General features: G+C 40.4%; 3 protein-coding genes across 6 annotated transcripts in view; 2 read left to right on the plus strand and 1 right to left on the minus strand.

Moving 5' to 3' along the window:
- Positions 1–14,007, plus strand: part of LOC137993347 (high affinity cAMP-specific and IBMX-insensitive 3',5'-cyclic phosphodiesterase 8A-like) — a 54,768-nt gene extending 40,761 nt beyond the window's left edge. For 3 of the 4 annotated variants that reach the window (XM_068839118.1, XM_068839120.1, XM_068839121.1), the window contains 9 exons: positions 670–763; positions 2,421–2,525; positions 3,603–3,820; positions 5,895–6,036; positions 7,160–7,339; positions 7,908–7,988; positions 8,525–8,573; positions 9,149–9,225; positions 10,295–14,007. In XM_068839118.1, coding sequence (XP_068695219.1) covers positions 670–763; positions 2,421–2,525; positions 3,603–3,820; positions 5,895–6,036; positions 7,160–7,339; positions 7,908–7,988; positions 8,525–8,573; positions 9,149–9,225; positions 10,295–10,447 — 1,099 coding nt within the window. In that variant the 3' untranslated portion in view covers positions 10,448–14,007. The remainder of the gene's footprint in view (positions 1–669; positions 764–2,420; positions 2,526–3,602; positions 3,821–5,894; positions 6,037–7,159; positions 7,340–7,907; positions 7,989–8,524; positions 8,574–9,148; positions 9,226–10,294) is intronic. The other variant, XM_068839119.1, reaches the window with a different exon arrangement.
- A 2,876-nt stretch (positions 14,008–16,883) lies between these two features.
- LOC137993308 (translocon-associated protein subunit beta-like) lies at positions 16,884–24,231 on the minus strand. The gene is made up of 6 exons (XM_068839069.1): positions 24,113–24,231; positions 22,728–22,888; positions 21,681–21,779; positions 20,502–20,613; positions 19,579–19,656; positions 16,884–17,121 (listed from the first exon to the last, which is right to left on the minus strand). Exons 1-6 carry the CDS (start codon positions 24,119–24,121, stop codon positions 17,011–17,013), a joined length of 570 nt encoding a protein of 189 aa, XP_068695170.1. The 5' UTR covers positions 24,122–24,231; the 3' UTR covers positions 16,884–17,010.
- Positions 24,232–24,271: 40 nt separating this feature from the next.
- The window catches only part of LOC137993309 (tetratricopeptide repeat protein 24-like), a 6,680-nt gene continuing 5,951 nt past the window's right edge, over positions 24,272–25,000 (plus strand). The window contains exon 1 of the mRNA XM_068839070.1: positions 24,272–25,000. This exon is cut by the window's right edge and continues 114 nt beyond it. Within this exon, the coding sequence (XP_068695171.1) occupies positions 24,487–25,000 (514 nt within the window). The 5' untranslated portion in view covers positions 24,272–24,486.

Consider the following 25,000-nt stretch of genomic DNA (forward strand, 5'->3'; position numbering starts at 1 on the left):
GAAAGCGTGGTACTCACGAAGTGCCCAATTCAAAATGGCACTGAACTCTGGACGCCTGGTGACGAGTATAATAAGTCTCCCTCGAGGGAGGGGAGTCCCAAATTGCTAAAAACAAAACTCACTGAGCAATTTGGGAAAAAATCGTGCTTGTTTTTGGTCGATCGGAGTCCCGACGCTGGCTTCCGTCTCCTACCTTGTCACTACATTATGAAGGAAGGTGAACGGGGACCATTTTCCCCGAAACTTTGTGTACGTATTAAAGACAACAACAGCTCACCACATGGTAAGTTTTATCGATATTTATTACCATTTTCTAGCAAATTTTCAGACCTAAACTTCGCCTCATATGTTCTCTATATTTTAATACCTACGTGACGCACACAGTGAGCCGGGGTTACCTGTGGTTTCAGTACTAAGAGTACATGTAGGTATTATAGTCCAAGGTTTTTTTTTTGATGAGGCCTAATGCTGTTCAGGTCTCTCATGGAAGTACCACAACTCAACACATCTTGTTATCAATGTGGGAATAGTAATAATATGTCGTTTTGAATGCAATGTTGATTATACAAAACAAGAAAAATAGTCACAGATCTTGGTATGCATAATTGCTAGTGGTGTAAAAGGAGTAGTCCACCTTTGTTTACGTGTTTCTTTCTTTTTCTCCTTTAGGCCCTTGTACTTTTTGGGAACGAAAATACTCAACAGGTTCAGGGCTTGTGAGATACTCAACATTTCTGAAGACGTTCTCAAAAACTGGCTACAAGTAAGTCTCGTGTGCGTTTATTAGAGACTTGGCTGGAGGTTCTTTGTAAAACTGGACCAGGATTGACCCTAATAGGCCATTTACGAGTTCATGACTGCCTTCTCTTCAAAGCGAGTCTAAGTACGAAGTTTTTCTTATGAAAATAAATTTTTATTCATATTTAGAGCGAGTTTCAATCGAGTGTCTTAAAACCAATTTGACCAAAGTAATTACTTTGGCCAATCAAAAAGGACGGAGACAATCCAGTAAACCAATCAAAACTCGAAGTAATTACACGAAGTCGACACAAAGCGCGGGAAAATGTGCGCGCGCGAGCCACGATTGCTTTTGGTTTCAGTTCTGATTGGTTGAAAAAGTGACGCGAGAACTGTGAACCAATCACTGAGTGAAATAATGCAAAACTAAAGCAATTTGCTAATTACTTTCGACACTCAATTGATAACCGCTCTAAAGTAGACCTAATTAGTATTACCATCACAAAAGCTTCGCACTTTAGACTCGTTTTGAAGAGGAGACCGACATGAACTCGGAAATGGCCTCTTAGATGCACACCCAATTTTGATATCCAACGCAAAGTGTCCCTTTAAGTCTAAGGCATTTGCCACCTATTCCCAACAACGAAGTAAGGGTAAAGGTTAGCGACGGTTATTTTTAAGCTTAGGGCAAATGCAGCGTTTTATCTTAACTTGAGGAGCAGCATCTGGGAGACACTTTGTGAGGTTGATTGACTGTGTTCCGAGACACGAGTGAAGTTGAAGTTAAGGAGAAGAGCAACGGGACACTTCGTGACACTTACGGAAATTGGCTCTAGGGTCAATCGTCGAAATATCCAAAACTGGATGGCCCGTATTTACCATAAATTTATTTTGAATTTCGAGTTACGTGGAGCCTTGTACCCAAGACAGCTAAATTCAGATCTTGCCTTTCGGCTATTTAAGAGAAAAAAAATTGACCGTACAACCTTGTGGGATAATGTGGGATTGTAAATCCGTTCATGGAATACTGCTAAGGACTGAAAAAAAAAATAGATAAGAGGGAGGGTTCTATGGAGTGAAATTGCTGGGAAGAGTTTTATTATGGGATTTTAGTTGAATATTGTTCCAAAACTAAAAAAGAGACCACTTTCCAGAAGTTGGATGCCGTTACCATTCTTTACATTTTTGGGTGCAGATGACCTTGCATAATTGTAGTCCCTGGTGGGGAAAATATACTATCAATTTTCAGGCTCAATAAATGCGAAGACCGTTTTTGTCTGGACACAAAATGGCTTTCTTGACGTCTTGAAACATGCCAAAAGCCACTGAGGTTACTCTTCAGGTCGCATCAATGAGGTGTAGTCACCAATGGCTGTATTGGCCAGAAGTTTAGTATTCCAGATTTCAACGAAACGAATGGAAGTGTTTGCAGAAGAATGGAGCTATCTTCTCTATGGGTTATTTTGGAGGGGAGCAGAAAAGGCCCGGTGACGTCATGAAAAAATCGAGAATTGTATTATTGGTACATGTTGGTGTGGGGGTCGTTTTAAAAATCTTCCTGTTGATTGTCGATAGTTAAATTGTTTCAAATGTGTCGTAGCAAAGACCATCAAAACTGTCGAGTCTCTTCAGTTATTTAATTATCTCCTCACTTTGGTCTTGTAAAATCTTTTCTTTTGCAGTTAATAGAATTAAATTATCACTCAAAGAATGCTTATCACAACTCAACGCATGCAGCGGACGTTCTTCACGCAACAGCTGTGTTTCTGGCAAAAGAAAGGGTCAAGGTAGATTCTGAAGCCGTACATGTATCTGTCTATTTTCCGTAAATTTCAACTCACTCGCGAGGGCCTTTCAGGGGCTTGCTCATTTCCGTGTTTAAGTGCATATCACCTCAGCACACGTTTCCACTTTAATTATTCTCCTGAATGGTCCCAAATACGTCGTGTTGTTTTTAGAACCTTTTGATGGAAAATTCACGTTTTCGTTGGCTTTGAAAGACGGGCAAAGTGGCCATACTTTGGTCACTAACCGGGTTTGATACGGGGTTGACGTCACAGACTGCTTTGCATTGAGAAAGTTCTTTAAAAACAGCGATGTAAATTAGCTTGTGACGTCAACCCGGGATCGAACCCATTGCCCTTCATTGCTCGGTTATGGATCAAAGTGTGACCACTTTTCCCGTCTTTCAAATCCAATAATAAGGGAAATTTTAACCAAAAGGTTTTAAAACCAACACGATGTATTTTGGACGATATCGGAGAATAGTGGAAAAGTGTGTTAAGGTGATAGGCACTAAGTTTACAGGTGTTCCCTTCTTTTTGATCTTTAATCCCAAACATGTTCTCTCTTTTGATCCCTGGCCCATTAGTTATCTTGTCTCTGTTCCACTGTTGCTCCTATGGAAAGCGCCTTGCATCCTGTAAGGTCTCTGCTAATCATAACTTGTAGGTGAAGTCATTCCAGGAATACATGTACTGGGCTTGTGGCATTGTAAGAATCAATCGACGCTTGTGCTCAGGTTTTGAGGAAAATGATTTTTTGTATTCTATCCGTGATGTTTTTGTTTCCATCATTGGTTTTATGTGAGCATTGATGGATCTTAACTAGGTCGGATAAAAGATTCGACTACCGAATGCTTAGCGCCGGTACGTTGGGAATTTCCTAGGACAGTCAACCCAGATTCCGGCAATCATATACACCTTCATCTGACGGCAAGCGCTCGAAAACGTGTGCAAGCCATTCACAAATCATTTCGTTGTAGGGTTTGCTTCTTCTTATTAAACTTTTAAGAAGAGTGCATTTATGAAACCTGAACTACACCAGTTGAAATTTAACTGTATTTTCATTGTTGTGTCTTGTAGGCTGTTCTTGAACCTCTTGATGAAATAGCCTCTTTAATAGCAGCAGTTGTTCATGACGTGGACCATCCGGGCTACACAAACTCCTTTCTTTGTAATGCTGGCAATGAACTTGCGATTCTGTACAATGACATCGCAGTTCTGGAGAGTCACCACGCTGCATTGGCGTTCAAACTCACTGCCCGTGACGAGAGGTCTAACATATTCAAAGGACTGGACATGTAAGCTTTAAGAAAAAAAAATGACTGCTTTTGATATTTAATGAGATGAACTTTGTTAAAGAAAGTAACATGAACAGGCGGTTGGGTTTGTAGGTGATGACGTAGAGAAGCTGGTGGGGCTCAACTCAAGCTCGAGCAACGATCAGCGTCTTAAAAAAACTAAGGATAAAGCGCTGCTTTTGCACATGTAACAAAACTTGCAATTAGGATGATCAATCGGTGGCTTCTTCCCATGACACTTGTTTATCATCTCGTGGAGGCTTTAAAGTAATTTTTAAAAAATAGGCACGCATTGCGTACGTGTGGTAGTGCAGTAACACAGAGCTTTATTCCATAACTGTTAACTGGGCTGCGTTTTGTTTTCAATGAGATTCAAGTTGTCTTTGCGCAATATGTAGCTCCAATAGTACACGATATTGTTTTGATACCGCATATCATTGTAGTACCATGGTAGATATCTTTGGTAAATAGCCCCCTGAGAAGACATGCGGTTACTAGTAAATAGATTTTGGGGTTCATTTGTTGAAACTCAAGTGCGATTCCAAAAGACCTGGGCCCAGTTCCTCAAAAGCCGATTAACGCTAATCTAAGATTAAAAATTAACCAAGCAGTTTATTTCTCTACTCCCAAATGCTGTTCGACGCAAATTTTCGGCAGAACTTTACATGAGAAGACGTCAATCTAGAAAAACAAAAATAAGCAAAAGAAACTTTCACCAAAAAGTTGAAAACGTGAAACAGAAGTTTACGCTAATCCTGGATTAAGTTAATCGGCTTTCGAGGAACCGGGCCCTGTTTATTTTCGTGAGTTATGCACGCGCTGTGGGCCTATTGTCACCACGGACTAACAGTCTTACGCTCTTACACTCTTACACTCGTACATGTACCACCCAGTGACATAGTGTGTAGTACAACTACAGTGCACTTCCAAAAAAAACGAGTTTTTTGAACGGCTGCAAAAAAACATTCCACGAGAAGCGTGTCCATCTGAACTTAGAACAATGGTTCAAATTGTAAGAGGAGAATATTAGCATACAAGTAAAATAAGCTATGCCTGCTGAGTATTCTTTAAATGAAGAATACTAACGAGGAATGTTTTATCAGGATATAAAGCTCATGCACGTGACGTTTTATCGGTCTTTTGATAGGCTGTTAGGCTCATGAATTATTAATGCGTTTTTGAAGACTTAAGAACCCTGGTGTTGGGGCCAGTCCCCACAGAGCACTCTACAATTGGAAGTTGTATGACGTCCCCACCCTGCTGCAACTTAAATATAACAAAAAGAACACAAAAAGTGCGAGTTATTAGAGAGAATTAAAACCACATTTGCGGAAAATTTGATTTTTTCAAGAATGGAAGATTAGAAACTTGTTTGATATAATCAAATTTCTTGCCTGTTAGCAAAAGGTATCAACTTACGTATGGAAAGAGACGAAATAGAGAGTTTTCATGCTTTTGTGATAATCAACACCCTTCGTCTCCGTCACACTTCAACACCATGCTAAATCTCCCTATTGCTATAAAACACCTTAAAGTTCACCTGAACTCAAATATTTTTCGTCTACACTATTAATCTCCCCACCAACAGCAAACGTGTTTTACCATTCTTACCTGAAAAATTTGCTTTATATCTGCTGTGCAAGACGCGCAAAGTTATCGAACTAACAGCAATTTGGACCCACGACCGTTATGTGAGAGGCATGGGTCAATTGTCTATTTTACGTCACAAACTGCTTTGCAATGCAAAAATTTCTTTGAAAACAAGAATTCTAAGCAGTTTGTGACGTAACATCAAGAATAGACCCATGCCTCTCACATCAAGGTCGTAGGTGCAAATTACTGTTAGTTCTGCCAAGTTTACGTGGCTTGCGCGGCACAGGAAAAGCGAAATTCAGGGTAACAATGGTGACACAAGTTTGCTTTGGATGAGGAGATTTATATTAGGGACGTAAAATATTTGAGTTTAGTTGCACTTTAACGAGAGCTTGTTGGCTACGTACCGTCCATAAAGGTGCTGACCAAAGTTCATACGTGCGTCGAACTAAACTGCATGTTTCTTGTTTTCGTTCTTCAGGGATGAATTTCGCACTATTCGTCAGGCGATCATTGATATGGTGATGGCAACTGAGATGACGAGGCATTTTGAACATCTTTCGAAGTTTGTCAATTCCATCAATAAACGTCGCACTTCAAGCATGGATGAGGTGCACTCTGTGGTAAGAATGACGTTTCTTGTTGTTATTTGAGAAAAAGAGAGAGTTTACAATCGCGTTGCCGCACCTTGGCGTCCTTCTTTGTTGTAAATGACCAACCAGAGGTTTATTGGTTGTAGTTAGCATATTTTGAACATTAAGAACATTGATTTCAACGTTTGGCCTGGGACACCTGGGACACCTGGGCCCGGTTGTTTGAAAGCCGATTAACTCAATCCAGGATTAGCGTCAACTGTTGTTTCATGTTTTCAATTTTTTGGTGAAAGTTTAGTTTGCTTATTTTTGTTTTACAAGATTGACTTCTTCTGTTGTAAAGTTTGGCCGAATATCAGCGTTGAACAGCATTTTTGGGAGTAGAGAAATATAAACGCCGTGGTTAATTTTTATTAGTATCACCCAACTAGTGCACTAATGCAAATCCTGCATTTTGATTGGCTACGCTACTAGAGGACTATTAGTACTAGTCCTCGAGTAGCGAAAAGCGTGACGCTTTCTTTCGTTTAATTCCCAATTAAATATTTCTTAACTTGCATTTGCTAACTTTATTATTTGCCTTTTACTAGATGGGTGATACTAAAACAATTAGACCCTTCGCCCTCAAGGGCCACGGGTCAATAGCCCTTGCGGGCTACGGGTCTAATTGTTAAATATGGCGTTAGCTTTGATCGGCTTTTGAACAACCGGGCCCTGAAAAACTATGGCGGCGTCAACGGGATTTGAAGCCAGGCACTCTTTCACGTGGACACGTGAGTCCAACAAATTGACCTGCTCCCAACTGAGTGGCTTCATGCAAGGAAGGGTTTACGTTTTTGCAAACGTTGGCCGTGTAGCGCTTATATTTCAACAGACTTAACTGATTAGAGTGTAATGTGAAGTGCTAGTTTTCTCCCCCATATGAACCATGTGAGCGTTAGCCCTACTAATGGAAATGGGCCAACACAAGGACAGAGAAAAAACTCTGACCTGGGTGGGAATTGAACCCACGACCTTCGGGTTAGATCACCGCTGGTAGAGCCCTTAACAGAAAAAATTGAGAATACAAGCGTTCGTCCCATAATGTATGCTCGTCCGTTGTGCTCGTGTATTGCTTCACTCATTAGCTAACGTTTTCCTTATATTTTCGCAGCATAGTGGACGAGGCACCCCGGATTCCACTGCATCTTCTGCTGTGGCTCTCAATACGCCAGAAAACAGAACGTTGATTAAGAGAATGCTAATCAAGTGTGCTGATATCGCTAATCCGGCACGTCCTCGCTATCTTTGTATTGAGTGGGCCAATAGGATAGCTGCTGAATACTTCTCACAGGTATGGTGTCTTCGTTCAAGAGTCTTTGCTTCTTGCGGTAGAGTTGAGGGGAGAAGGGTTGTGTTACGTTTTGCGCGTGGTGAGTTTTTTTTCGTTCTAAGGGTGATCTGGAGCTCGCTTTGTTCAAATAACAAATGGCGTGTCGTGAAAGAAAAAAATTGAGCAAAGTTATTCCTGTGGTCAATCACAAAAGACGAAGACAGTCAAATGAGGCCAGTGCAAAAAGCACTTTGGTCACACTGTGAATTGCTTCGACTATGAGTTCTGATCGGTTAAGATTTCAAAATTTCGCTCAGTCACGAGGAGTAGGAATGCTCAACCGGAGCAAGTGACGTCCGCAATCCGACTGAAAGCTGTGAAAATCCAGGAAGCTCCTGTCAAGGGCATAAGTGTAGAAATTAGTAGCATCTTTACGTATCCTCAAGTTATTGTAGCCTGTTTTGAGATTTTCCTAGCAAGGCTAGGAATGCTTGTTTTCATTAAAATCAAAGGATCTGTTTTTAAGGCAAACATTGAGAAATCGGTTTTAACCATTGTTACCCAATCATATTATGTACTGTTATCATAGACTGACGAGGAAAAGAGGCGTGGCTTACCAGTAGTGATGCCTGTATTTGACAAGCAGACTTGTAACGTTCCGAGGTCACAGGTGAGTGGGCTAGCCAGTGGCAACTTGATCTCATATTCAGACACAGTTTGATGCCACTCCGGTTTGATGTAGCTTGAACAGTTACAATTCAAAGACCCAACGTTTCAACCTTCCTGTCTATTGTCTTCACCAAGGGTGATCCAAAGAAAGTTATCGCAATTTGAATTGACTGAATGGTAACTTTTTAAGATGCATTCAACTTTCTTCAAACCAGAGTAGCGTCAAACTGTGTTTTATCGTCAACATGGTTGTATAATGAACCTTAACTTTGCCGGTGCCTCTCAAAGGAGGCAGTGTGGCCGAATAGTTAGGGCGCTGGCCTTGAGATCCGGGGATCCCGGGTTCAAGACCCGTTCTGACCTCCGGCCACGTGGGATTCTTAACAGTTGTTGTCCTGTTCTGGCGTTTCGTAGACTGTTTCATTGGCCCTGAAAAGCCCCTATGGGGAGTGGTCAATTACGTATGTATAAATGTATGTATAGACTCCTTATGTTATTTGTTTGATCAATATATCTATTACTTCTCTTTTTCCTCAGGTGTGGTTCATAGATTACTTTGTTAGTGATCTTTACGATGCCTGGGATGGTACGTATTTTCTGTTTGCATTTGTCGCGTTTTATATCGTTAATCAAGTACCAATCTGTTTTGTGTTTTAAAAACAAATTTCGAACAAATTTGTTTGTAAACATGATTTCCTTCGGCTTAAACTTATTCTGCAGTAAGAGTGGAGGTTCCCTTTAACTGTGGTACTCCGTGCGCGGAGCCCCTCTATTAGCACTAGTAAATGTGAATATGCAGACTCTTAAGTACATCTTGGTAAAAGGTGTGTAACTTGACCATCGTTTAAGGAGAAGTACATTTTTATACTCTGGCTAGTGACTCATCCACTGGATAAAGTTATCTGAACTTTGAACTCCTGGCGCCAGAGAGTCAACGTATCGGCGTTAATAATAACCGTGATACTTACCCAGAAAGCCCCACTCGCCCGAAAGTGGTTTTCAGGGAGGTCCTGCATCAGATCGAATTGGAATTTAGAGATGTGGGCGTTGACAAAAGTATCCGCATTCAAATGCTACCACGCTGCTTTTCAAAGGTGTTTCGTGGAGCTTGCTGATTAGTGTGCATCGGATTGATCATGTGTTCTTTTATGTTCTTTGCAGCTTTCGCTTTTGTACCTGAAACCATTAGACACCTCACCGATAACCATGAACATTGGAAAAAGGCAGCGGAAGACTGGGTATGATAAATTCCAAGAAATCGAGATTCTTTCTTTGCACACTTAAGTACTAAACGCTTGTTTTTTGTGGGAGCATCATCATCACTGTATTAAGTCTAAATCTCATCTACCAGTTGGGAAAACTGTACATCAAATCACGCGAAATTAAAGCAAATGAGATCAAATGATTGGGAAAACTGGTGGAGTACATGGATAAAAACCTCTCGAAGCGGAGTAAAACTTAGCTAATCCAGCCCACATATGAAGTTAATCAATTGAGTCCGGGAATCCAACTCAGGCTACCTTGATGGGCGAGTGCTGTCACCACCGCGCCAACCCCTGCGAGACACAGATTTGCATGAGCGGCTAACAGCAAACAGTATATGGCCGGCTTCGGCTTATCATTAGATTTTAAAATTCTTTTATTCTAATAGGCCATTTCCGAGTTAATGTCAGCTTCCTCTTCAAAGCGAGTTTTAAGTGCGAAGTTTTTGTTATGAAAATTAGTTTTCATTCATATGTAATGTAGAACTTGTTACCATCACAAAATCTTCGAACTTAGACTCGCTTTGAAGAGGAGGCAGACATGAACTCGGAAATGGCCTATTTAGTTCGGCGACTGGTCGTTTCACCAGTGAGTCGTTTCGCAGACGTTCTGAGTCGTTTCGCAGAGTGGTGTTTGGTTTGGGTAGGGTAAGTTTTAGGGCTTGGTTGGGTAGCTCAGAATGTTACAGCGGAACGTTTCTTGTTTTAGGATCGGCTCGATAGGATAAGGTTAGGTGATACGCCACTTCGGAAAATACCATAATACTCTCCCCTCCCCCTCAAATTTTGCATAAGCATTGATTTTGTTTTCTCATGGGACCATTGTAAGTCCCAAGAGAAACTGGTAACAATGCTTATGCAAAATTTGGGGGGACAAACGGAGAGTATTATGATATTTTCCGAAGTGGCCTAAACGAGATAAAATCAAATATGTTGTATTGCGTTCTGGCAAAGCGAATTTCAGCGTGATGCTTTTGAACGTCAGAGTTCTTAAGCTGGGGTTAATTCCAGCCTGAGTGTAGTGCTTTTGTTAATTAATCCCCAGGATTCATCAAGACGAACACCCTGTAGTGGCACTTCCGGAAATGCAGCTTCCAGTAATCCCAGTACCAGTGTCCCTCCGCGAAACCCTACATCTACTTCTGGGACTTCATCTGAGCCACCGTCATCGTCCAGTACGTCTCTAACCTCATCATAGTTCGTTGTGGCCGCAGTTTGTCTCGCTCACTTTTATCTTCGTCTGGGTCATACTCTTTCTCTGTCTGTCTCTCTTACCATTTCCTTTTTTCCACTTGGTGGTGTATCATATTCTACACTTGTTTTGTAAGATCGAGGCAGCATCCGTTTTCGTCACTGGCAAAGTTGTAGAATTCTCATGCACTGCGGTCAATGTGATGCCCTTGCATTTAAAGAGTTAAATAGATTAATTCCTTTTTGATGCCCTAGTCCTATGTACTGTAATCTACACAAATCATCTCCTTAACTTCAGGTCTAGCTCTCTTTCCATTTTTAATTTGTTTTTAATGGCATTCTAAATTCCACTTTTCATTCTACGTAATGCCTAGCCCATTTTTCAGCAGTTTCACGAAAAATAGGTATTAATTGTACAGAATTTTACCCGGGTTCTCACACACCGCTGGCAGGTAGAATACGTTAATAGCGAAGTCCATACAACACAGTTGCAAGCGTAGTCGTCCCAGCTAAGGAAAAGACACTCGCAAGGGATCTTCGATGTTGCTTCCTGTAAACAAAGCGAAAATTCTGTCGTAACATGATAATTGTAGCTGCTTTTTGTGCTCTTAGTTTGATAGCTCCCACGATAACGAGTGGGATTTTAGGCAACGGCCTACAAGAAAGGTCCGGAAGCATAGACCACCATTGCGGAGTAATTTTTATTGCGATTCATGCTTGAACCAGTTGTGTGTGAGAAACGCTTAGGTTTTCTCTTTTGACCAGTTTTGATTGAATTGGCATCTTGCATAACTATTTAATTACAATATAGAGGCATAGATAACCTTCCACATATAAGAAAAAAAAGAAAGACAAATTGTACATAGCGTTTTTCTTGACAAGAAATCCCTAGAGAATTATAAAGTATTATATTTATTGCTGTTGACCATAACCACACCATTGTTGCGAAGTTGCATATTTTTGGTAGAGCACGAGGCGATTCAATCCCGTTTCAATTTTTCATCGTCGTGTGTCTGTTATGGAGGTCGCAGGTGACGTACCTACTTAAATTATTGGGTGCTGACGGAAAGGAATGCTGGCGCGTGGAGAATTATTAACAATTCTGGCAATCTGTGAAGTACAATGGCTCGCGTGAGTGCACTGAGGACTTCTGTTGTCGACAGTTATTTGATGACCTTAGCCTTCCTGTTGACTCCTTTTTAAGGTATAACACCACTCGAGATCTATCGTGGTTCGATGAACCCAACTTGCAATCGCTATCCGAGGGGAGTGTTTTTAAAAGAATCTTGAGTCTGTTTTTTTTTTTTTTTTGTGAGGTGTGGGGAGTAACGACTGAGTAAATAACATCTTAAGTGAGCGCACTCATCGTATGAACAACCTTTTAGTCAGGATTGCGTTGCAGGTTGTAAAGAGCTGTAAAACTATTTTCGAGGACAGTTGAATGATTTCGGCACTCGTAGCTGTACCATCAGTCCCATTTTCTCTAAGTAAATAATCAAAGGCTTCTATTATTTGTTGATACAGTAACACTTCAGGCAGGGAACAAACACCCATTTCTTACAGAATTAAGATTTGACTTCTATCTGGTGGCTCCAGAATCGTGTGTGAATGATCTTGTGAATGATCTTGTGAATGACTTTAGGAAGGAAACAGCATTGCGCTGATGATTTAAACATCGAAACATTCTTGTGACTATCGATTGGTTAAAGAGAAACATCGTTTTTTGTGGAAGCCTATTTGGACTTCTACGTAACACTTCTTCCTTCATGTACGTATTAGCATGGAGAACCCCGCGGGTGTTTATAGAACGTTCTGAACCTTCCCAAAGAGACTGTAATTTCAAGCAGCATTTTACCACGGTTTGTTCAGTACAATCTATTGTAGGATAGTGAACAGTTGCTCCGTGAGGTGGATACCAGGTGGCAACTGGCCAACGAGGTGCGGTTGACCAATCGCATTATTCAAGCTTTTTCGTTTATTTCCTGTCGTCGAACTGGAAAAGGAATTTCAGCCAAGCGACATTTTTTTCGCACTCACTGTCGATTCACGTAAGGTCAAACGTCCGTGTAAGGGTAATTGATTGCCGAGACTGAGATCCAAAGAACCAATCAAAAGGCTGGATCGATTATCATGTTGGCCACAATTAAATCCAAGGTCATATCCGGTCAGTAGCTCGTCACAGTTTTAGCTGAGAACCACGAAAGCAGGCTCTGGCTGCTCAGTTTTCTTTCGGACTCAATTTTGGTAGATCTTAGTTAGAATAATAGTCGGAAATCGGTGTTTGTTCCTTCCATGGTGCATTAGTTCATTTGTGGCTTAAAATGGCAAGTGTAATTAACGCTGTCGTCTTATGGGAAAAGGAGATTATAGCTCCTCGCTTTAACTCCTCTTGTTGTGGTGGTACTTTGTTCCCTTTAGTGCTAGTTGATCTTAATGGGCCATTTCCGAGTTGCTGTTTGTCTCGGTTTCGAAGTGAGTCTTGGTGCTCAACTATTGTAAGGGAAATTAGTTTGATTTGCATAAGAATACGCAACTTATTTCCATTTGAATGGTTGTGCACCAGGACTCGCTTTGAAACTGAGGCATGTAGGAACTCCAAAATGGGCTATTTATGGATTGGTTTTGGTGAAACCCTCTTTTGCTTGTTGAGGTCAGGGGCTAATTGAAGCACCCTTTATGCTTGTTCGTGTTCTGGTTGGACTGCAATGAGAAGGCGATGAATTTTTGGAATGGGGATCAGTTTTCACTTAAAAGATCCCCCCTCGGGTCTTCCTCGATTCCATTCTTGTTCCAGTCCTTCCTCGAGAATATGGCCCATTCAGTCTGATGTAAATATGCAAAGCGAGGTTATCAAGCGACTGGGGGCTGAGAAGGGAGGAATAGAGTTAATTAACTGGTTTCTCCTTTTGACTTTCGTACGTAAAAAGCTCATTTTTACATTTTCACTCACGGCTAATGTTTACATTTTCAAAGCTGTCACTTAGACTTGACTAAAAGCTGCTTAGTTAAACGAATTTTCTAATATTTTGGGGATTGAAGCAATGCTTATTTGTTCTTTTACAATGATTGTCAATAATTTCAAGTGAGTTCCCGAAATATTCCTTTTCATTGCACGAATGATGCTATTATTTGTGATTTCTATCACCAAGAGCCTTGTGGAGAAAACTCAAGTCTTTCTGTAATAATTATTCAGAAATACCGTTCAGTCAAGTTGAACAAATTTGACCAAAATCTTTTCTGGGTCAAGTTCTTGTCCTCTGTCTAATGTATAAAAGTATAATTTTCATAATGCAACATTAATAATGATAATGCTAATATAAAAAGTTGATTACCTGGAAAAAAAGTCCCAGGATATTGAAGTTATTATATCATGTACAAATTGTTTGATAAATTTTGTGTAGTTTGTTTAAATTTCTTGGGAGTTGTTCCACATGAAAACTAAATTATGTTGTCTCCTCCTTAGTTGTGTTCTGTACAGTTGTTTTAGTCCTTAAAGTCTATAAACAAACAAACAAACAAACAAACATTCTTATAGAGTAGATATAAATAAAATAAGTTATTGGAATCATGTCATTTGTTTACTGTCACTCTGCATAGTCTTAAACCGCTCGTTTGGATTGTTGGGGGTGGGGGAGGGGCTTTACTCTTTTGATAAAAACAAATGGAACTTTTGAAAAGTTCTTCCCGGTGGAATGCGGATTTTTCAAGCTATTTCCTGCCTTTTTTCGTGTGCGCTTGAGATTAGGCTCGATTTCCAGCCGTTTTGGGAGTGCGGTTAACATCCTCCTCCCAACGCACGACTGGATCACTGGTCCACGTCTTTTGTCCGTCACGTAGCACCCGTCGCAATTGTATATTGTATTTTGTACTTGGCAGGAAGGTGTTTTTCTGATTGGTGGAAAATAGAATAGCCCACTTTCGATATATTAAAATTTAGTCCTAAACAAGAGGCGTCATCTCGAGGCTCTGGGGAATCCATATATTTATTCCCCAAAGGCTCGAGATGATACCTTTTGTTTAGGACTGAATTTTAATATATCGAAAGTGGTCTATTGCTTAGACCAGTGATCCAGCCGTGGTGAGCGCGGAGGAACGCGGGCGCACAAAATGGCTGGTCCATCCAGCCTAGCTTGGGATAGTTTCGAAGGAAAGAGCGCTGCGTCGGGGGATGTCAAAAACACGAGAAGTTATTACTATCCAGTTAGTTCAGTAGAGTAAATTGACCGGTAAAGTTCCTTTTTGGCTTAAGGCTGGTCATGTTTAGGTGGCCTCATACACCACAAGCCTTTTAAGAGACGTCACGCGAAGCCGGCCAGTTCTGCTGTAGAGAACCGGGAACTCCATCCCATACTCTTCTCGAAGAGTGTGTGGGTTCTTTAACGTCCCACAATGAAGGATATTTGTGAGACGGGGCCTACGACTTATAGTCCTTATCCGAGAAGACTTGAAAGTCTAACCACATGCAGATGAAATTACAAAAGGCCGTACTTTCTCCTCGGTTACTATAAGGTCCTGAGTGGGGTTCGAACCCGCAACCTCCTTCATGACAGCCCAATGCTCAACCAACTGATCCACCGGTGAGGCATCGTGGGGAAACTGTAAACATCCCGCGAATGGGTTAGCTTTACAGTCTCTCCACTGTGGTCAATTTACGATTATCAGCTCAAATCGTGGACGCGTTTTGACCTCCTCTGTGAACGAGTTTGCGAAGTTTACTGCGCGTTTTCCATTAAAGGATCGCGTAAATGTTTGCAGTAGTTGTAGCATTTGCCGCTCTTTTTACCTCTCAAGATGAAGCGGTTTTGCTTTTCGCGCGTATTCAGCTCCAGGCTTGATTGTCTGTGCTGTATGTAGCAATTCCAACAAATGGAAATTTACGCAGAGTTATTAACAGACAGCCCAGTAAAAAACCAGTCCGGGTCGTCGCAGTTAGATGTAAAGAGAAAAGGAAATTGCAAGTTTATTCCTTTTCCTCGCTCTGAGCTAAGATTAGCCGAGCATCGCGCATTTTTCTGGAAGACCATAAATCTTGATTCCCGAGTTTGGGGGTGCCTGTAGACCACGCTCTACGAATCTGTAATTACATTACAACGCGCGGGGATACGAATTTTATCATCGAGTGCTAATGGTATCTCTCAGATATCATATCATACATATTCGTACTGATCTCGAAGTAATTTTTTTACTTTTATACTTTCAAATGAAAATTGAATCATTGATATCAAGGGCAGCACGACTTCGCGCTAGAACGGGATGCACGAATTTTATCGAGATGTCCGCCCTCAAAGTACCGGACATGGAATGGGAAACCACCGGACGAAAAAGACGACGATAATGCAAACTCGGAAAAATCCGAGCCCCAGATCTCCGTGATCTAGTCGGATGCTCTAACCACTATGCTACTGGAGACTGGTGAGCAACGGTGAAAATGTGGTTATTGACAAGAACTGCATCACGCAGTCATATAGTAAAATTTCAGATAACCACATGACTCATAACTGCATCGCGCAGTCACATTAAGGCATATCGGTTTATCATTGCGCAACCCTGTCGTTGTTCCCTTCGAAGTTAAATCGAAATCCTCCATATGGAAGGTAACACGGAGATGGAAAGATTCATAAGGCATCCTACTGCATGGAAGGGCATACTTCACAAATGGTTAAGTCTTGTCAGGGCAGCAAGGCGTCAGTCGTATTGCCACAAAGAACAGGTAACAGGAAACTCTGGCAAAAAAAAAAAAAGGGTCGCAGAAAGGGGTTACAACCATCTGGCCCGAGTTGTTCAAAGGATGGACAGCGCTATCAGCTGGATAAATCCCTACCCAGTGGATAAGTCATAGCGAAACCAATTGCGCGATCCAATGGATAGTGATTTATCCGGTGGATAACCGGTGGATAGCATTATCCACCTTTTGAACAACTGGGGTCTGATGAATACCGCAAAGGTGGATAGTACATACGTTCGATATTACAATAATACTATAACACCATCAATGAGACGAAGAAAAAAAAAGATTGTGACCAACACGAGTTGGAGATAAAAGCATACAACCAAGAACCACTGGCGGTCGACCATCCACGTCTTATGCCTCAACGAAGTGAGGAGGAATGGATTAGCAATTCTCGTCTTGAGCTAATGTCCAGTATTCTCGGTGCAAACAGAAAAAAATCAAGCCAAAACATCGCTAATCAAATACCCGAGAAAGAAATGTTCTTCGGTGTCTCATCGACTATTCGACGCGTTCAAAACCTTATCCGACACATCCTATGTGTTTTAACATCTCGTGTATGGTACATTTTCTAGTAACAAAGGGCCGAATACGACTGGTCATATCACTGAAACCTATCACAGTTGAGACGCCTTTCTGCTAAGTATGTCAGGAAAGGATTGTATACGAAGCTTGTCGATGAAAATCAGAGAATGCGTTTGACCAACCATAAAACAACTGTATAAAACCATTTTATTAAAATGAATTCGTTGCCGTCCTTCGCTTCTGGAGCAGCATGCAGCAGTTACATGGTGGTCTTTTCATGTAAACTTTGCAGTTGTTCTCGCCAAATGTGTTAGGCTTTAGTTCTTCTTGACCTTGAAATTCTCATACTTTGAGTGGCTTCTGAACCAGACCAAAAACGGTATAAGAATGGTGGGCAAAGACATCAAACTGAAGAGACCCCAATCAACCTAAAAGGAAAAAAGAAAACAAGCCCGCGGGGTTTAATGACTGATGTATCCTCGAACTTACTTCTTCATGCAGACGCAGGCGTCCCTGTAGTACAGTCCCTAATTTAAATGTCCTTGCAAAAGAACGCTATTGAGCTTAATCGGATCATGGAGTTGCTTAGATTCGATTTCCAGCCGTTTTGGGAGTGCAGGTAACATCTTCCTCCCCCCGGGGGGGGGGGGGGGAACTCCCATATGGAACAGACGGGGATGCTCGTCGGAAATTTTGAATTTAACCCCTAAAGGAGACCAATCTGGGCGTGGCGCAAGCTTTTTGTGACCCCTAAAGGAGACCAATCTGGGCGTGGCTTAAGCGAATTTTGACCCCTAAACAAAACACGTTAAAAAGAAAATTTGGCTTCTGTTTCTCTTCGCGTAATTCTGTTTCTTGGCGGAACCCTAAACGAGACCCTGGTGGCTTAAATTATTGGCGCTTTGCCCGGAACACCCTAAGCGAGACCAAAATCCAAAATTTACACCCCTAAGCGAGACGACGAGCATCCCCGTCTGTTTAATATGGGAGTCCCCCCCCCCGGGCTTCCTCCCAAGGGCTGGCCGTGGTGTGCGCTGAGGAACGCGGGCACACAACACGTCTGATTTTGCTTTGACATCATTGGCTAAGAATCTCACGCGCGACCTTCTCAAGTCCATGATCACCTCGCCTTTCTGTAGTTATTTGAAAAGTCCGAATAATAAATTATTGTGTTTACAAGGACACCTGCACTGGGCGGACTGTTTCAAAGAGGAAAGAGCATTTGCATTGGGAAACCAATGGAAAGAACGTTCCACTGAACAGCACAGGGAGCTCTCATATGCGACTAGATACCTAAAATAATGCACATATGTGAGGTGATCCCCTTTGCTGAAATTTAACCATGGGGATAGTACTTAGTGTTAGTTTTGTAAGGACTGTGACTGTGAAGGGTGTTGTTGATACTCTTACTTCTGAAAACGTCGTCAGTTTTAATATTGTACGTAGTATGTACTGTAAATAATATTGCAAATTAATAAAAAAAATAATTGAAAAATTTAAAAAAAAAACCTGTAAAAGAAGTCTACTATTTCTACAACAGGCATAAGATTACTCTTTAACAAATTTTTATAAAAGTAACGGCACATTTGAAATTAAATTTACAAGACATAGTTCGGTCGTGCAACGACCATCTTCACTTGAAAGTAGAATTAACTTGAAGTTACATTTGAATTTATAATATGCTAAACAAAGATAAATAACAACGTGAAATAAATTGAGAATCTAACAAAATAGCCAAAGGTAACAAAAAAAGAGTGTACAATGGAACATGTTGATTAGAACGAGAGAGTTAAATTAACATGATATGTTTAGTTCGTCTGCGCTGTCCGCCATATTGTTTTCGAGTGTGCACCTTCATGATCACGTGACTGGTACTTTCAACCTAAAAGCCCGTTGTTTTGTTTAACCCTTTGAAGTTCGCTGGCTTTCATAACCAGTCTCCCTCCACTAACTATGATTAAAGTACAAAAGCCACAAACATCAATGGCGGCACACAACCTGGCGAACAGGAAGTCACATTTTTCAAGCTGTGTTGTGATTCGCTTGCTATCCATCCTGATTGGCTAATTAGGTAAAACTTCCAGTTACGCAGGAGTGACAAATTTGCATACAGATTCACCCCAAAACGCGTGGATAATATCCACGAGTAAAAATGGGGGGTTCCGTCACCGTTTGATGTTGCCCTGAAGCTTGGCCAGGGGCCCATTTCTCGAAATTCCCGAGAACATTTTGGACCTGAAAAGCCATTTACGAAATTGCCATCCGCTGGTTTTGATATGCTAGTCTTAAAACTACTCCGTTTTCATGATACAATGAGAATAAACCTTTTTGTAGATACGATGGCCATTTTGATTATATATTGTTTCACACTAATTTGCCCCCTAAGCATCCCATAATGTCTTCTAATTAGGTAAAACTTCCGGTTACGCAGGAGTGACAAATTTGCATACAGATTCACCCCAAAATGCGTGGATAATATCCACAAGTAAAAATGGGGGGTTCCGTCACCATTTGATGTTGCCCTGAAGCTTGGCCAGGGGCCCGTTTCTCGAAATTCCCGAGAACATCTTGGACCCAAAAAGCCATTTACGAAATTGCAATCCGCTTGTTTTGATATGCTGGTCTTAAAACTACTCCGTTTTCATGATACAATGAGAATAGACCTTTTTGCAGATACGATGGCCATTTTGATTATCTATTGTCTCACACTAATTTGCCCCCTGAGCATCCCATAATGTCTTCCGAAACAATAGAATCAAAATGGCTGCCGTATCTGCAAAAAGGTCTATTGTGACACCCGAGGAAGGCCTGAAAAGTTTCGGAACTTTCGAGAAACTGGCTCCAGGTCTGAATCAAGAAAGACTTTCACATTTTAAAAGACTCACTAAATGTGGAGAGTGTTTGCGGTCGTATTCTTGCTGAGCCATAATTCCTCCCTCGCCTGGCAATGTAGAAAATACAATCTGAAAGAAAAGATATACTGAGTATGAACAAACTGCATACAATGTATGTATTTAAGTGTAAAGTCCTTTCGGATTATTTTGCAAAAGGATTATCGATTGTAGGCTTTGTTATAAAAAATGCTTTTATTTTCCAAACTAATAATAATATTATACTTGAATGGTGAAGTCCTACATACAGTATAAAATATTGCATTCTAAAAAGGGAGCCGGTAGAAAAGAGTTGACAGCTTTAATGATGAAAATTGAAATTCATATACATTCTGAGCAGGAAAAAAATCTTGAAACCAACTTGCCCAGTGGGCAGGAAAATTCAAGTTTTCAGTCACTTGCCCCCACTTGAATATGTAGCTTCCTTGATGAGAATCCAATATAGCTTAATCAACTACAGTAGTAAGAAAATTATTAACAATTATGCTCAGATTTTAAATTAATCCATGCTTTTAACACGCTCTTAATTGTTTGGCCCAACTTGCAGTCTTAGATTTGACTTTATTCAACCTTACACTTTGTGTTTCTGACAGACTAGGTACATGTAGCTAGACCAGTGAATTTCAGTTGCCCATTAGGTCAGTTCATTGACATTAAATTATTTTTTATTTGTCTGTGAGCACAACTTATGTATAATAACATTATGCCCAGGGCAACAGCACCTGGACCAATTTTTCCTCCACTGAAGAACTACATGTACTCTAACTATTAGGAACAGAGGGAAAACTGGAAGCGTTTTATGGCTTGAAACAATGCTTAGCCCACAAAGTAAGCATTGCGATACCTGGTTATCAAAGATAAACCTTGTAACCATGGAATACAACCACCTCTTTGCACTCTACAGACAATTAAGTTACCTGAGGGTCTGTTGCATCTTCAGACGCTTTATATGAAACCTGTGCAGATGTAAAATTAAACACTCCAGACCTCTTCGGTTCAAGGATTATTGTGTGAGATACATTAGTGCCACTTAACAAACAGTCAAGGAAAAAAACCAAACCAAATACAGATCATTTAACATCTGTTAAAGTGCACCTAAACCCAAATATTTTTTGTTCCTGATATAAATCTTACCATCCAAAGCAAACATTATGTCAGCATTATTACCCAGAATTTCGCTTTTTCTGTGCCGTGCAAACCACATGTACATGTAAACTAAGCAGAACTAGCAGTAATTCGGACCCACGACGTGATGTGATGTGATGTGAGAGCCATGGGTCTATTCTTGATTTTACGTTACAAACTGCTTTGCATTCCTGTTTTCAAAGAAATTTTGCATTGCAAAGCAATTTGTGATGTAAAATGGAGAATGGACCCATGCCTCTCACATCACGGTCGTGGGTCCAAATTACTGCTAGCTTTGATAACTTTGCACTTCTTGTCCGGCAGATAAAAAGCATAATTTTGAGGTAAGAGTCGTCAAACATGTTTGCTTTCCATGGAGAGATCAATATTGTAGACTAAAAAAATTTGGGTTTAGGTGCACTTGAATCATACCTAGCATTCGATGATGACTTGAGCACGCAAAAACGCAAGTGCTCCAAATGAGAGTTGAAGCTACAGTACATGTATAGCACAAAGAAATGGAGGGAGCAATAACTGTGAAGGGAAGGGATGTTGAGGGGGAGTTATCCTTGCAATGTTAACAAATAGATGGTGTATTTCAATCGTGGCAAATGATTATAGAGATGTGAGTTACCAATCATGATGACTTGGGCATGCTAGCAAAAAAACAAGGGGGTCCTAATAGTCAGAAGAAGGTTGTGTTATTTTAGAATGCATAGTAGGGACTTGAAGATGTACGACTCTGTTGTCAACAAGACAGGCACAAAACAAGAGTATCACTGGTTAAATTTAAAGAGGAAAAATAATTGTTCTGCAAAGTGGGAACACATTTTAGCACAACATATTGAGCTTACACACTGTAGATCTTGAAGTCCCTTGCTATAGGTTATGGAGTTATCACTTTGGAAAACAAAAATCTGTAAAATGATGCACGCAAGTAAGGTAAGGATGTAGGTGTTTGGTAAGGATACGGAGCAATAGCTTTCCACTTTACTGACAGTAATCCGTGAAGAACATTAAACTGATCAGCAGGAAAAGAATTGTCTGTCAATAACACAGAGGTGGCAGGACTAAAAAAATCAACAAAATAACAACACATTAGTAAAAATGATCATACAAACCCAATTACAATAATTCCACAGAAAGAGTTTCATTAGTTGACATCTAAAATTCTGTTAATTTTTACTCTTATTACAATAAAGTTACTGTCACTTGTACATTTATGTATAATATTGTCACATTTTCTTAGTCTTTCAAGGTTCTCCTCTACTAAACTACAGTATCAACCCATTGACCGCTGGGAGGGAGATGCCAGACAATTTTACTTGTCAACTGGGGACATCCTAGGGCGTTTGAGATGTCAATGGCTTAACGCATAGCATTAATAAGGAACTGGCCCACACAAAATAAGAAAAACCTAATACCACCGTGGGAACCAAATTCATGACCTCCAGACCACATACCTATTACTAAGACACAAAATCAGCTAGGAGCAGGCAATGCATACATTGTATTAAGGATAATACTTGGTTGCAATTAAACTGAAAGGGCAATTTGGTGGTGAATCTTTACTGCCACAAAAAATGAAAAATCTTTGACCAGGGTGAGAACCAAAGTTATGACCAGACTAGACTACATTGTATTAATCGGACAGAAGGCTACATGGGAGCAAAACATGCATATCAAAAATTTTATTAATGGTCCAATTACAGTGAAAGGGTAATTCATAAGTTGATGATGAAGCTCTAACTGAAGATAGCATTGCAGTTAGTAAAACTAATATCATTAGGCCACTTACTTGATTAGTTCACAGAACTACAGTATACTTGGGTGTCCCAAATTTTACACAGTGCATTTTATTTTATCTACTTTTCTTCTCTTTTTTTCTTGCAATTTACGTTATGATTAGTGTTATTATTTTCCTGTTTATTGTATTTGCAAATATTAAAGTATAATTGATTCATTCACTTGGCTGTCTATTGATTCAAGGAGTGGTAACAAGTTCACAGCCATCTTACCCACTTCCAACATTGTATATGCTATAGTGAACAGTTAATTCCTTTCCTTCAACAACAAATTGGTTCAGAATGTTCTTTGATATAAGCAGTCTGGCATTAGAATCTCCTTCTGCACTAAGAGCAAAGCCAATAATCGATCCAAAGACAAAGCAAAGAAAAACCTAGCAAACAGAATATCATCATTATTTCATTTAAAAAATACATTATTATAAACTAAATAATTTAAATGAAATCAAGATTCTAGCTGCTACTACAAACCCACCAAAGAGGCTAAAACATGTTGAACAAAGTAGACGGTGTCATTATTTTCTATCAGCTCCATTCAACAGCCTTTGGAGCAATTGTAGAAAACCCTGCATCTCTGGCTAAACCGTGCAGCTGGCAATGCATCTACTGTGCGCGACTGCTCGAGTTGTCATTTATTCTTGATAATTCACTCAAATTCTTGGTAAAGTGGCTGTGCACCAACTCCATTGTAGTTAATTGATAATTCATGCAAGTTCTCTGGAAGGCAGCTATGTGTCTAGGCGGCTACTCCAATGCAGTTTATTCATAATTCAGTAAAGTTACTTGAGCCATATTGGGTAATAACTTTTGATAAGCACCACAATAACTGAAAACTAACCACTTTAAAACCAGTGCCTAGGCCTAATAACTGTAGATACAAGAGCAATGGGCCAAGTTCGTTATTTAAATATTAACGCATGGCTACGAGACCCTATGGTCAAATTTCACAGCTCAGTTCTGTTTTCTTTGTCTGTCAAGGCTCAAGGGAGATTTCTAAACAAAATAATATTCAAATTTAACCATAAAGCCTTGTAGCCATGTGTGAATATTGATATATTGAATGCATTTCTGTGTAGCCATTTGTAAGAGCTACGCAGAATAGCTAGTGTTGCAGGTATTCTGCGATTTGGCCCAGTCTTTAACTTACTAAATGGTCTATTTCAGCATTTAACATGACGTGACACAAAGTTATCCATTTGTGGGGCAAGAACTGCAACATTCAGCTGATGTTAAACTATGTGTCACCAGCTTTAAATTATACTCTCATACATAAGCTTCTTCCTATTCATGAGGAGTGGGGTATGCTAACAAAGACAGCAAAGTATAAGCTTTAAAAGGCAATTGCCATGCAAATAAGTGGCCCGGTATTCTGCAGTTTAGCCTATCTATTAAGCCTTTAATCGGGATAATGATTTCATTTTTCCATAAAAAATCGAAACCAAATTGAACCAAGCGCCAAACTTTCGTAAACAAAGCCAGCACGTGATGAATCCTCTCTGAAGACTTTCCGTGATTTTACGTTGAAACTAATCTTCTTGAAATGTTTTAAAAAATCATTCAAGGACCAGTTTGAATTATAGTCAATTAAGGAAACATACCGCTTTCATTTCTGTTGCAATTCACTCTGTTAACTTAAACCATCACTCAGTCAAAGAAAAAGAGAGAGAAAGGAAGGAGATGACGTGTTCCAAAGCGAGGCGCATTGCTGCGCATGCTGTTCTGGAGGGATCTATGAGCCCGCAATTTCTCGATCTGTCACCTCACAACAACCTTTTATTCAACAAAACAAAAACGAACGATAGCAGATCGATAACAATCATTCACTTTACACATATATTATCTCATGTGAGTCAGATATGCTTTCAGGAGGAAACAACGGCAAGACCGTAACTTAGGAACCTCTCATTTTGAAGGTCATGTCATATCTTCTTACTGTGCAGGAAGAGATTGAAAGTACCTCAAGGTTGTTAATATGAACAGCGAAGTTATTTCAGATGACATTGACGGAGCTACCAGGCAAGGCCACGAGGAACTTGCAAAGGGGAACATTGACGAAGCCTTCATCTCTTTCGAAAGGGCAGTTGAACTTGCCGAGGACATGAAAGAAGGTTTCACCGAGAGAGCGTGTTACTTTAATTTGGGTGCATGCTATGTAGCCAAGGGTGATGCTAAGCGAGGGGTAGAGTTTTTACTTAAAGCTTTACCCCCGGAAAAAGAAGCCGATGGAATTACGAACTATGCTGATCTGCAATACAATTTGGCCACGGCTTACGATGCCTTAGGTGAGACAGACAAAGCCGTTGACTGCTATAAAATTGCTGCCGAGGAGTATAAAACACAAGGAAATAAAGAAATGCGAAGCGAAACGCTTCTCAAACTAGCCAATGGCTGTACGACTGTTGGCAAAGTCAACGAAGCAATAGAAATATACCAACAGGCTGCTGGAATTTTTGAAGAAATAGCAGACAAAACAACACAGTTGCTTG

This window comes from Montipora foliosa, chromosome 2, assembly GCF_036669935.1.
Source record: "Montipora foliosa isolate CH-2021 chromosome 2, ASM3666993v2, whole genome shotgun sequence".
Taxonomy (NCBI): domain Eukaryota; kingdom Metazoa; phylum Cnidaria; class Anthozoa; order Scleractinia; family Acroporidae; genus Montipora; species Montipora foliosa.